Source organism: Periplaneta americana, chromosome 3 (assembly GCF_040183065.1).
Source record: "Periplaneta americana isolate PAMFEO1 chromosome 3, P.americana_PAMFEO1_priV1, whole genome shotgun sequence".
Lineage (NCBI taxonomy): Eukaryota > Metazoa > Arthropoda > Insecta > Blattodea > Blattidae > Periplaneta > Periplaneta americana.
Window position 1 is genome coordinate 189,306,147 of NC_091119.1, and position 14,472 is coordinate 189,320,618.

The 14,472-nt window shown below is 36.4% G+C and overlaps 1 protein-coding gene across 1 annotated transcript in view; it reads right to left on the reverse strand.

Annotated features, from left to right (window-relative positions):
* Window positions 1-1,752: 1,752 nt before the first annotated feature.
* Window positions 1,753-14,472, reverse strand: part of LOC138697074 (tubulin polyglutamylase complex subunit 2-like) — a 28,415-nt gene continuing 15,695 nt past the window's right edge. The window contains exons 3-5 of the mRNA XM_069822670.1: window positions 7,690-7,895; window positions 6,513-6,716; window positions 1,753-2,069 (exon numbers count right to left, since the gene is read on the reverse strand). Coding sequence (XP_069678771.1) covers window positions 1,896-2,069; window positions 6,513-6,716; window positions 7,690-7,895 — 584 coding nt within the window. The 3' untranslated portion in view covers window positions 1,753-1,895. The remainder of the gene's footprint in view (window positions 2,070-6,512; window positions 6,717-7,689; window positions 7,896-14,472) is intronic.

Below are 14,472 nucleotides of genomic sequence, written 5' to 3' on the forward strand. Positions count from 1 at the left end.
TAATACCTATTAAGACTTCATTTTTTTCAGGATTTCTTAAATATGGTGCATTAAGTTTACCTTTTTCTGCTGTTTAGATAAACAGAGCATATGGAAATTAAAAAAAAAAAATGGGACAATGATGAGTTTTCTTTATGTATATGTCCTGGTACGAATAGTCTATGAGTGATTGAATCGAAAAGTTTATTTTTTACTAAGTAAATCCAAAAAGAAACAATATGAATGTCCAGTGGTTGTCGTAAAAAGAAAGTTCGGTAGCAGTGAATATCCGGTTTGTACGTATTAAATTAACTCTTGTCCAGAGTGAACTCGGTGCATTAATTTCAGCTGCAAGGACTATCTGTGTATATATTTCCTATAATTTTGCGTTTAGTTGCGACTATGCTAATTTGTTATTAATGCTACACTATTATCATCCCTACTGTCATTAATGTACTATTTACAGTAATTAGTTTGCGTATCAATAGTGGCATCCATCTTGAAAATATTGTGTAACAATAGACAATGGAATTGTTCACAGAAGTGAAATATAAATGATGTGAATCGTTCAGTGCATCCATCTTGTTGTGTAACAATAGAAGTGAACTATAAACGATGTGAATCGTTCAGTGCATCCATCTTGTTGTGTAACAATAGAAGTGAATTATAAACGATGTGAATCGTTCAGTGCATAACGATGTGAATCGTTCAGTGCATCCATCTTGTTGTGTAACAATAGAAGTGAACTATAAACGATGTGAATCGTTCAGTGCATCCATCTTGTTGTGTAACAATAGAAGTGAACTATAAACGATGTGAATCGTTCAGCGACGACTTCTTGGAAATAACCGATTATTCGTTGGCTTAGTGTGAAAATAACGTAAGTAAAAAAATTGATATTTTGAGATCTTTACACCAATAGAGATAATAATTCGTTCTTCTACTTGGTTACAAAAAATCGTAACTCAGTTCCGAACAGTCTTGTACTCGTATATAATACAATAAAATTCGTAACTACAAAACATGATGGTATAGTTCATCTGAAATAGTATTGCCTACTAAGAATTATGTTGTGAATAAAACATCGATTGTAGTTAACGTTAGGTCCACATTAAGCCCTCGAATTATTTCATTATAAAATAATTTTATTCTGAAAATATGGAAGATAAGAAGATGCCACCAATGACAGACTACTTAAAAATTAATTGAAATCAATATTCAGACAACATTATTATGACGACCGCAGGTTTAAAAATTAACTGCATATCTAACTGTATAACATATTCTCTATAGAATTAAACAGTCAAATCAATATTAAGCCGTCAATTACCTGTAGCGTAAAATCGCGATCAAATAAGAAACTGAATTATTGGTGGAATAGATAATCCTCTTTAATTATTATTCATCAATGAATGTTGAAACATGACGAGGATATCTAATCTGTACCTTGATTTGAATTTATTATCTATATCTGAAAATACGCTAAAGAACATGAACAGCTTTAATAACCCCCTAGATGTCCTCAATATTCTCGGCAAATTCAACAATTTTCGAAATATCAGCCATTTTCCTTATGTCCACGAACGAAAGTCAAAGTCAAAGTCTAGATTTTCGGCAACTTCGAAGTAAAGTCACGATTTAAGTTTACTTTCCTCAAAGTGTCGACTGTGAATAGGAAAATTGTGACTTTGTACTTTCCAAAGTCAACTTTGGTCAAAAGTCTTGTCTATGAATATGACCCTAAGGAAATGATTATGTGTCCTACAATATATAAATTATCCAGCTTTATTTCATTTTATTTGTTGTAAACACTGAAAAGGATAGTCATGAAATTTCTAAATAAACACGAATATTAGTGTAATATTACAGAAGTTGTTTCTGTGGCTCTATTATGACCCGTACACTCGCAGCGTTGCTTAGGATGGCTTGATCTTCGCTGGGTCTGTCTTCTTCCTGGAGCTCTTCGCTCTCGTCTTGAAGATCGCAGGGTCGAGGTGGTTATACGGCATGTCACACCAGTCCACGCTCTGTGTGAGTGGGTTATTCACATCGGATTGGAGAAGATGCGGTGCGATCAACACGAACATTTGCTAGGAAAATAAATCAGTTGCATTAGTTAAAATAAAACTGTTGTTATAATAAGCATTTGCAAGTTCGTGTATTGTCGTATTTCATTCGAGGATATATATTAGAGATGAACAACGATCGAGAAAGCAAGACAAACGGCGCCCGCAAAGCCGAAAACCCGCACGACAATGTTCCATACGTCGCGTCGATGACGTAAAGACTGCTTGTGATGTTTCGAGACGTCGAGATTGATCACTCCCGAAGTCCCGAACGTCAAGCAGCCTTGGATCGCCACCAGAGGTCTGCTTTTCGCTCGAGCGCCAAGTAGTTCATAGCATAATCCGATAGGTAGCGCACATGCATGATGGGTAAAATTGTCACGAGCGATAAACCCTCGAACGGTATAAGCCGAGCGTTAGACATTCGTTCTTGTTACAGTGATGAACTGTGTAGTAACATCATAGATGTTTATCATTTCAAAACTTTGCAGTGTTTAACTAACCTCTCCATAGTACAACTACAAAACTTGCTTTGAAATTTAATATAAATGTTGTAGGTACATTTTTTTTTTCCACACAGGAGTGATTTTGTTTTTGCCACATTTGATAGATGTTATTGGATGTAAATGTAATTATTATAAACGGAGAACACAATCACGATAATGCAGGAACTGTATCAAGTTTTCTAGTAATAATAATAATAATAATAATAATAATAATAATTAGTGTATCAATCTTTGCGTCTGTAACAGTTGTGCAGCATGATTATTCGTTTTATTATATTTTCTGTGACGTCATCTCTGTACTAATATTGTTATTAATCTACTGCTATATCAATAATATTTTGTAAAACGTTTCTACATTGTCGCAGTATATAGGCGGAGCACTATGTATGGACCTATCATATTACGACCTTATCTCTACCAGGTTAAATAAATAAATAAATAAATAAATACTACTACAATTTTGATGACCATATTGTTAGTAACTGGAGATCGCTTGTAAGATCTGTCTTAATCTTCTATGTAGAAATGTCGTCAAAGCAAATTGGTGTTCCAGGGAAAAATCATTGCAATAGATGAGAGTAACAGTGGTGCTATCTCTCAGTAATGTTCAGAACGAAGGAGGTAGAGAGAAAAAGAAACAAATTTATCCTTCTAACGACACCACAGACCAAAATCATGTTCTTATGTTGGCAACATTGTGTATGTAGTTAAATTTGGTGGTAAACGTAACGGCACGGTTCAAAGCTACCGTGGTAATTCTCCAGCATAGCGTTCAATTAAAATAGCACCCTTTTGAGGGAGTAATATAGCCCTTTTTGAAGTCCTTTTTTTACTATATCAAATACAACACTTTCCTTATGTTGTGAAGAGATAAAATGTAAGATTGTGTGTGCCACGTATATCCATGAATGTACTGAAGTGTGTTTTGGGGAGTAATATAGTCCTTTTTTAAGTCCTTTTTTGGCTATAAAATCCGGTCTTTAATTATTACATTGTTTTCTGTACTGATGTTACTTATATTTGCTGTATATTTTTCTACTGGTTGAGTGGAAGAGAAGGTCTTACGGCCTTAACGCTGACATTACCAATAAAAATAAACAAAATAAATAAATCAACAAATAATTTAAATTGTAGGAAAGATCGTAATATCATCTTCATTAGTAGAATACATTTTCAACAGTCTCTGAGGTATAGTTTTGAATCATGAATAGAACGCCAACTGCAGCACAAATAAGATGCAAGTGTTTCCTGATAGTACCTGTGTCACGCGCCAAATATGACGTCACGTCAATAAATATTTTATATCCGTACGCCCTGGACTAAAATACGGTCCCTAGTGAAGATAAGAGGGTAGTTGAAAACGGAATAGAAAAAAATCAGTTGCTTTTTCAACTAAAGTCAAGAGATCTGCTCGGGATCGAACTCTGGACTTCTAGGTTGGATACCTTCAGCTGAGTGATATGTTTGGAAATGGCTTTTATTCGTATAGGATACAAGAAATGCCTCGTATCAGAGTGCTGCATTGGAGTTAAATCGCTCGCTTGAACTCGGTCGAATGTCGCACCCTCGAGTGAGATAAGATCGGTTGTGATACGCTCGTAATAAATAGAAGCACAGTACAAGGTCATTTCACCGACATGTCTTATCTTGTATGGAAGGTGACAGATAAGATACTCATATGTTTTGCTCACACGATAAAAATAAGGCTTTATTTTCTGAGTTTATGACAAACGTTTAGTGGAACAGTCAATGGAACGTAACAAAACAGAAACATGAAGTTATAAATGAAATAGTATGAAAAACTTTGATATACAATTATTATTGCTAATTAATAATTATTCAGTATTTGATTTACCACATATATTTATTTATTTACTATTTTGCTAATAATTATAACATAACATATAATATATACAGAAAAAACTTTAGCTCGCCACTGAAAGAGGAGAACTCGTGCTCAGGGCCGGATTCCTGAATTGAAATCAATAAGTATACAATACAATTTGTCTTATGTCTACTATGCAATTATAGTATATAAATTTAAATTTACAATTTTTCAATTTTTATAAAATCCATACATAACTTTTTAAATTTAATACTAGAACTATTAGAATTGACAAGATTAAGATATTTAAATATAAATTTGTTATATATTCTTGGGCCTAAATTACTACTATGATTAAATACTGTAACAGTGTTCCATTTTGGTTCAAACAATCTTAAAGAATTCATACCTTTTGTTTCATAACTATGAGAATACAATTCAAAATTATTTCGATTTTTATGTATGAATTTTATTTATTTATTTATTTATTTATTTATTTATTTATGATAGGTCCATACATAGTGTTCCACCTATATACTGCGACAATGTAGAAACGTTTTACAAAATATTATTGATATAGCAGTAGTTTAATAACAATATTAGTACAGAGATAACGTCACAGAAAATATAATAAAACGAATAATCATGCTGCACAGCTGTTACAGACGCAAAGATTGATACACTAATTATTATTAGAGATTATTGTTACTAGAAAACTTGATACAGTTCCTGCATTATCGTGATTGTGTTCTCCGTTTATAATAATTACATTTACATCCAATAACATCTATCAGATGTGGCAAAAACAAAATCACTCCTGTGTGGAAGAAAAAAAAAACATTTACCTACAACATTTATATTACATTTTAAAGCAAGTTTTGTAATTGTACTATGGAGAGGTTAGTTAAACACTGCAAAGTTTTGAAATGATAAACATCTATGATGTTACTACACAGTTCATTACTGTAACAAGAACGAATGTCTAACGCTAGGCTTATACCGTTCGAGGATTTATCGCTCGCTACAATTTTACGCGTCATGCATGTGCGCTACCTATCGGATTATGCTATGAACTACTTGGCGCTCGAGCGAAAACGTCCGATGCAGACCTCTGCCTTGTACTGTCATCCTCTGAGGAGTTTAGTGCTGAGAGGAATGCGGTTCCGACCAGTCTAACGCGGTATTGGAGTGGGAGGGAACAGTGACAGCGGCAGTCTAGAAGGAAGTACAATCATACTGAAAACATTCGCCCAATTTACGAGAGCAGTATGCCTATTAGTTTTCTAACGTATTTTTGGCGAGATAGAGATACAATCATTCGTACTTACGTGTTCAAAGATGGAAAGTATTGTAGAAAATTGTATTTATTTATTTATTTATTTATTTATATATATATATATATATTTATTTATTTATTTATTTATTTATTTATTTATTTATTTATTTATTTATTTATTATTTTGGTGAAGTTAAGGCCATCACACCACCAGAAATACAAATACAATAAAATAAATAAAAAGAAAAATCATAATAAAACTACAATAATATAAATGAAAAGAAGAATCATACTATAAAATTTAGTGATTAGTAGAACTGAATTAAATTTGTAAAGTAATCAATTTAAATATACTCTACTGCTGAACTCACTTGAGAAGTAAAACTACTTGATTTGTATTTTAAGATATCACCAACAAATGATTTTCGCATAACATTATAGGAATCTGTTTTTCACGATACCAATCACACATATTCTAAAATTCCAATAGAATAAAACCAAAAACTTTTCCATAGCATGTTTCCTTAAAAATGACTTGTAACGGTGAAATTTAATATGAGTAATTCATATAATATTAACATACCTAACATCAGGGAGATGTTTGAGCAAAAATGACATCAATATATTTAATATATTAATAACAAAACCATAATATAGGCCTAGGTAAACAATATGTATATTAAATATTCACAGACTACTACAAACTGAAGACTGCATATTTTTGGACGATTAATACTTCCCACTCCGCTCGGCTCGGCTTGGCTGTAGCAACAAAAGAATCTACCTGCAACCCCCCCGCACCGATGGCAAGAATACCTCAGGTCCCAGCGCTAAACTCGTCGGAGGAAGACAGTACTTACCTCAGCCCACGGTGTTAGGCCCATGGGCGTGAATTTGAACTGCCACTGGGGCAGACCCTGATGAACCAGCATCATGCGGAAGTACTGCGTGAAGTCTGCAGCCAGGTAGTGCCACTCGAAACTTCTGTCCAGCAACCAGATCTTGGGGTCCTCTCGTTTTAAATCGGATTCGCACTCGCTCTTGTCCATGTACACCAGACACACCTTCGAAAACCATTACACAGATGTAAGAACAAGGCAGTACGTTGGTCTGCGAGGGGATATTACTAGAGTAAATTACATACTACTCTTCTTGTGGTTTGATCTCGCCTGGAAATAACTAGCACGCGTTACGAACAACAAATAGTGCAGAAAGAGGAGAGTTCTGGTTGTGGTTAGTTTTGGTGAAGAGTTTGGGTACTTAATAGACCATAGTTTGCAGCATATATACAGAGTGTTTCATAACAAGAGGCAATCACGCCAAGAACCAATTCAGGACGTAAATGTTACAAATTCATATAAACTTGTATCCGAAATCAAAATCAACTTGAATCCAAGTTAAAATTGTTTTTATGTTCCACCAAAGATATAATTTCTTCAAAGGAAGATCTTGCAATGGGCTTTATGTCCCTTGAGGCAAGTCTTGTAAGTTACATTTCCTCGACGAACATTTCTTTTTGTACCTGTAGATTATGTTCATGATGAGCATTTCGAGTATACCTTATTTTATTTCATGGAGTGCAGTTTCATAGAAAGGACTTTGCCAACAGACCTTCTACTGTCCCCTACTAATTGGTTGTCATAAATAAATGCCTTCCTTACGGTGACGGAAATCTTGTCTTCTCCTCTTATTAACCAATCACAACCTTCGTTCAGAAGAATTAACAGGCTCCCCTCAAATCCACGTGGAGGCAGAGTTGTCGCATCTTTTCCGAATTCCAAGAATCCCATCAGTCTGATTTCGAGGGTCACCAGGATTGTGGCAACTGTGCAATGTTGGGACGAGGGGACAGGATGGAATTGTCAGAGTTTTTTGTGTAGGAAGTGCTCAAAGGAGCCAAAGGAAGGCTACCGCCTGTGACAACACAGGCTAACTGCAAGATAAGGGAGACACATTTCCCTTTTTGAGGAAAAAAAAAAATCTCCTACCCTGAAGATAATTTACTTCAGGCCCGATGAATCTAATTAATGGAACTACCTTTCCGATGCCTTGGCAAGCGTCCAGTTCGAAGATCTTGCACTTGACGCCGAAGTTGGGGCGCTGCCTGGGGTCGTCCTGCTCGCTGCAGACCTCGATGTCCAGCAGCGTGGGGCATTCCGCATCGCCCATGCTCTTGACGCCGGCTAGCCGTCGTAACTCAGACATCGAGTTGAGCTTCATGTTGCCGATAGGGAGCACCTCGCCTGTATACAGACACTTCATCAGCCTCGTACACAGGGAAGTGACAGTGCGAGAACATGTCTCCCACAAAACCAATAAAACATATTAGGGTAGAGCTTTGCGTTTAGTTACCTAAAGCCTCCAAGCTACCTGCAAATATAGGGTGCGTCAGAAAGAAGGGATGAATTTCACAGGGCAAGAAAATTGTAAGGATTCATCAAATCAAAAATTTGTTATCAACAGATTCACTAATACATGCAGTTTATTTATGGTATACAACATCATCCATATGATGTCCTTGGCTTTCGATACAGGCATCGAGGCGTTTTCTGATGTTCGGCATCACTTTCACAGTCATAGTTGGTGGGATTGCCGCGATTTCTTCACGAATCGCCGTTTTCAGTTCGTCCAGTGTATGTGGTTATTTACACCTTCAAACGGTCCCAAAGAAGGAACTCGCAGGGCGCGAGATCTTACCGTAATCTTGGACAATTTAAGTGCAATAGCATGTTTGCGGGCTGATCGTTGAGGTGGCCGGACAACCTACAGTCTGTCTCCACTCGCGCTCCGTGTTCGTCCAGGTGATTTCTTCTTTAATGTTGAACATGTGGTACGAAGTGAAGCCACCCACCGCAAAATTGTATTCCGAGTTGGAATCCTAGCGTGACGTCCGATGTCGAAATGAGTCCTGAGTGGCGATCACAGACTCTTCATTTTTCAAAAATGTCTCTGCGATGAAAGCACGTTGTACACCAGACCAACACCATGTTCTCAACTGAAACTGCATTCTATGGCTGACCCAACAGTCGTGGTCCCCCTCACTATATCCCTCCCCTCGCTGCGTATCGATAGTTTTAAATCCATCCGTTCTTTCTGGCGCACCCTGTATATGGAGTATATAGTTCGGATCGGCTTACTTAATACCCTAAGAGTGAAACCTAACTATTTTTCACCTATATAATAAATAAATTTAGCTTCCCTTATGGAAAGGTTGCTAGATTTGACAAAGCGTATTACATATAATTTGGAAACATACCTAAAAGGTAAAATGCTATACATTTGAAACGGTTAGGGAATCGAATATACAAAATGTCAGAAAAATTTATACCCAAGTAGCATTTGTGCTCATTTACAGTGAAGGAAGGGGGAAAAAAATATCATCAGATAGGTTAGAATGATTTGAATGCCATATACCGCGAGAAAAATAATAATACGGATTTACTGGTATTGACATCTAAACCAATCAACAGCCATCGGTTAAGATAACTTGAAATTTCCATTATCACTCCCATACAAATGATTTCTCAATATCTGAACCGATCCTTTGAGGGCACTAATGGCTATTTCCTTCACAATGCTGTGTGTTAGGCCCAGGTTTTTATATTTGTTGGCAAAGGAGGAGGGTATGGTACTTCGTGCTCCCACCATCAGACCTATTACATCAATGTGGGACAGGCTATATTATTAGTGGATTATAGTAATTTTTTGGAAGTCAGGTTGAATTTTCTCTTACCAACTTTGTTTCGAATTTCGAGTACTGACAAATACGACAACTGGCAGTTATTTCCTAACTGTTATGTTGGCAGCAATCATTTTGGTTTGCAGTAAAGGAAACTGATGAAATGTAGGCTAAGTATACCTAAGCTCGTGAAATTTGAACGTAATTAATAATTAATTAGTAATACCGGTAATAATATTAATATCAATACATAATTAAGTTCTTTTGCGTTGTGATTCCAAATCAACATTATATTCAGGTAAGTATAGGCCTAATTAAATAAGAAATAACTGGAAGACTTTCTTGTATCTTGTACAGTAATGAAAATTTGTAGGCCTATGTGTAAAACACTGTCGTTCTGCTATATAAAAAAATATTTTTACGATTTAAAAAAATATATTTATATATATATATATATATTTTTTTTTTCAAAATTCAAAATGGTGGCAGTACACTGTGCAGTGATGAAGCTTTTCCCTCATAACTCATAAACTTTGTATATTTTTCATGTTCTCTCTCTTTTATTTTACTGCTGAAACTCATGTTTACAATATCATGCTCTTTCAACTACATTTCTTAATAAATATTTTTTTTTTTATTTTGTGTTAAAAATACTGATATTTGACCATTTTTAAATGAATTAATTTTTTATCAGACAATCTATCACAGGTAGAGAAGTGATCTTGCATCATGTTGTAGATATGACATGCATAAATACACACAAAAAATTTCATCACAGTATGTTGGATAGTTTTTTAGTTATGTGGCAAACGCTTCATCATTGCACAGTGAACTGAATTTTGAAAAATAATGTAAATTGTTTTGTAATCTTAAATTTTTTCGTATAGCAGGAGGACAATGTTTTACACGCACTAATTTTTAATTATTGTATAAGATACAGTAATGGAGGAAAAAATGTTGAATATTTCCAAAAATTTTACTGCCGTAAGCTGTACCTAACCCCTTAAAGGAGCTGGCTCCTGTTTTTTTTTTTTTTTTTTTTTTTTTTTTTAGTTTCGTCTATCTATGGTAAAAATCGTCTTTTTTTGCATACAAGTAGACTTTAAATATATTTTTATTGTTATTATTAAATCCACGTGGTATTCCTGTTGCTCGCCGACTTATACAGGCACACGAATAAACAGATGCAGACACACAGTACCGGTGCATGAGGGAAGACTGCATGATTGGTTGCAACACGTCGTTCTGTACCGTTTTATTGGTCAAAAGTAGTATGACGTAGTAAAAGTGTGATAGTCACCATAAGAACACGTCATTACTGATGACCACACATCAGGGTTGCCATACGCAAGACTATAGTCATATGCTTACGACTATTTTGACTAATTGTACGAGGTACGTCCGAACTTTTAAGTCGTACGCAGTTTTGTACGACTATTTTACTGAAGGGACAAAATTATTTTGGAAGTCACAATGTCGGACTATAATTTTAAAAAATAACAGTTAATTTGCCCCTTTTCTAGAGACAACTTTTCTTCATTCAGTATATCATTGACTAATATTCCTGATCATACATATAATGCTTTAAAGGGATAAAAGATGCTTTGAAAATCAATACGGTGACTACACTTGCCACCCAAATCATAAATTCGTCATCTTGAGTTCCAGGTTTCATGTACAGCCCAGTTACTTTATGGTGCCAGCTCGTCGACGCGAGAGAGGAGAAGGTTCGACTGTGGGAGGGAGACCGATCCGAGACGGAGCGAATGGAGGGAGGGAAATACAGTCATATTAGAAATGAAGTTTCACGTTGCAGCGTCTGCATAATTTTGAGCTCCTGTGGCTGTGTTCACTTCATACTCCGGAACAATAGTCACTAATAAACACTAATGTGGAAATACAACGAGCAGCAGTGCGGGACAATAGTCACTAATAAACACTAATGTGGAAATACAATGAGCAGCAGTTCGGAACAATAGTCACTAATAAACACTAATGTGGAAATACAATGAGCAGCAGTTCGGAACAATAGTCACTAATAAACACTAATGTGGAAATACAACGAGCAGCAGTGCGGGACAATAGTCACTAATAAACACTAATGTGGAAATACAATGAGCAGCAGTGCGGAACAATAGTCACTAATAAACACTAATGTGGAAATACAATGAGCAGCAGTTCGGAACAATAGTCACTAATAAACACTAATGTGGAAATACAATGAGCAGCAGTTCGGAACAATAGTCACTAATAAACACTAATGTGGAAATACAATGAGCAGCAATCGAATCACTATATTTAACAGTTAATCACTAATTAACAATGAAATATACTCATGCGGCAATACCGGTAATGTTCATCAGTGCTTCACTGTTACCTTTCCCATCATCATCATCTCATCATCATCATCATCATCATCCATGTAAAAGATGGAGCGGCCTTCTTCCCTGTACTTCTTTATTTTCCTCAAATACTGCAAACTTTCGGCCCTAATGCTGTGATGCTCCACCAGAATTTGGGGATTATTTTGTGTTTTTTTTTCCAATGAAATCCTAATTTCAAAATAACTTTCCTCAAAGTCGAGTATCTCCCTGAAAGTCGATAGTCTTTCAATTTCAATTTTATATATATATATATATATATATATATATATACACATACATATACATATGTACATTTTAATGAAATATAGAACTCGTGCTTTGGTTTATCTTATGACAGCTTCATTAAAGTTGTTCATAGTTGATTTTGGCGCCGATTATCAATGTCTTTAGTCTGCCTTATTATTTGGCTAACACAGCTCTCGGAGACAGCGGTAAACTCTGCTACAAGTTTTCCAACATTTATTACGTTTTTTCTTCCGACGCTATCTTCATAAAGCGCTACACGTTGCTCACGACTTCTCGCGACTGCGAATGCAATACCCAACCTTTCAGTTTACTTCTAACAGGCAGCGTTTTCACAAACAGAAAATAGCAGTGAATCTAGACAATAAATACTACACACTAAACAATACAAAACAGAAGCACTACAACTATTTAAGTAACCAAATGAAATGTACGTAACAAACACACTAAATTGCAATATACAAGACAGTGGTGGTGTAGTACGTCCTTAGCGCGACTGTACGCCCACACTAACGCTCCCGAGATGTGACCGCTAGCGCAGTCAGGGGAAGACTAAAATGAACACCCCTTCGAACAAACAGTGAACTCGCCCAAACCACTGCGTCGCCAGGCCAGAGCTGTCACCATAAAGTAACAGGCCTGTACGGTGCTATTCAGCGTATTCCGAATCTCACCGGTCCGGCGGCATCAATGACGTCACGTTGCACGAAAATAAGGAACAAAACTGCTGGAAGAATCGATGCTGTCATGGCGACTGTGTAAGTGGTTATCTGTGCTACGCTAGCAAAATTTTGCGAAATTTCCGTACTTCCATCTCGTTCAAATAAAAGAGATCATAAACAACTTATTTCTTGAACCGGTAGTAATAACTGGTCCGTTGACATATTCGCTCATAAGCCATTAACATATTGTTTTTACGTTCTGCTCATTACAAACAATACAGCAGAACTAAAGCAGAACACACCGCCATGACACAACAGTGCACGATGTCATTCGTCTGCTAATTCCCGCCCTATACAAGAACCAATCAGATTCACTGATGGCGGCTGATGGAGCCTTCCACCACCTCTGCAAGTTGATGGCACCGGTGCGACACCGGTGGAGCATCAATGACGTCATCGGTGGAATTCGGAACACCGTGATGCCATCGGACTGCTCACCGGTGAGATTCGGAATACGCTCATTATATCAAAGTAACACGAGTTCAGAGATCTGCTGACTTCATTGTATGTTCAGCAATGGAAGTATTTTTTTATGAATGAAATAGTACCCCGCTAGGATAAAGAAATCTAGACGTGCTGATATTTTAGCGGTGTCGGATTTGAGTCGACTGCAGGAGGTGGATTAATTTGATGTCATCATAAGCTGCCACATTGATTGATATTAAATATCTCCCGTTGCGCCGGCGAAAGATAAAGTTTCTGCTGGCTTTCAATATAATAATGTCGTTTCCGATCAAGCGTCATCACGCATGCTTTACCGAAAATGACAGTGTTGATGAAGAAATGGTAATTTTAATGCTAAATGCCATTGTGGATATCAACTATAATTACTAAAATTCTTGATTGGTTGAAGAAATGGATGCTGAATTAGGAAAGACTGGAGAATGCTGGGTTTGCAGTGAAAGACCTGCCCTTGGAGAGAACACTACGAATGAATGAATATAAATTTATAGGCCTATGAACTCCTTTTTTGGGGTATTATGTGAAATATATTTTTGCGCACTATCTATAAAATAGTAAAATGATGAATGTACGACAATTTTATGCTTAAGTACGACATTTTTCATATGTTGGTACGACGATTGCATTTCATTTATCTGGCAACCCTACCACACATTCATGAGTTAGTAATGGGCGCCATTTCTACTGTTACTATTAGTGCATTCGGTAATCGATTAGCCACATTTATTTCTTGTTACCTCTTTTGCGTATTCTAGATAACTTGCGCATCCTCTCATCCGGGCAGGAGAAAATTTGTTCACCCGGTATTTTCTCTTTGTGCTTCGTGTAACGATAAAATAAAATTGTGGTGATAATGGCACTATAAATTGTGTATAACTGTACATGTGAATGGATTTTGAACAGCGAGTAGAAAGACGGAACAATCAGATGATTGTGATAATTTATTAAAATTGGCGGTTTCCGATGTTCAGTATTATAAAGAGCAGACACAACAGCTCAGACTCGTCTGCAGACTACAATGCGACCATCTGACAGATAAGGATTTTATAACCAGACAATAATATGGAGCATAAGTTGGTGACGTCATAAGAAGGTCGAGATGCACTGTTAGTAACAGCATAAATGGGCCGTCATCTCGCCACTGGCACACTGCACTCACGCGAGACGGTGATCTTCCATTAAATAGCCGGGTTTGGTTCTGAATGGGGACAAGCTTATCGTTATTGCAAACTGTTGCTCTGGGGATATCGGCTGTAATTTTAAGGATGGCATGTAGAACTGACGAGCAGAAATTCCGGTGGTAGGTCAGGTTGTCTGCAAATTTATAAAG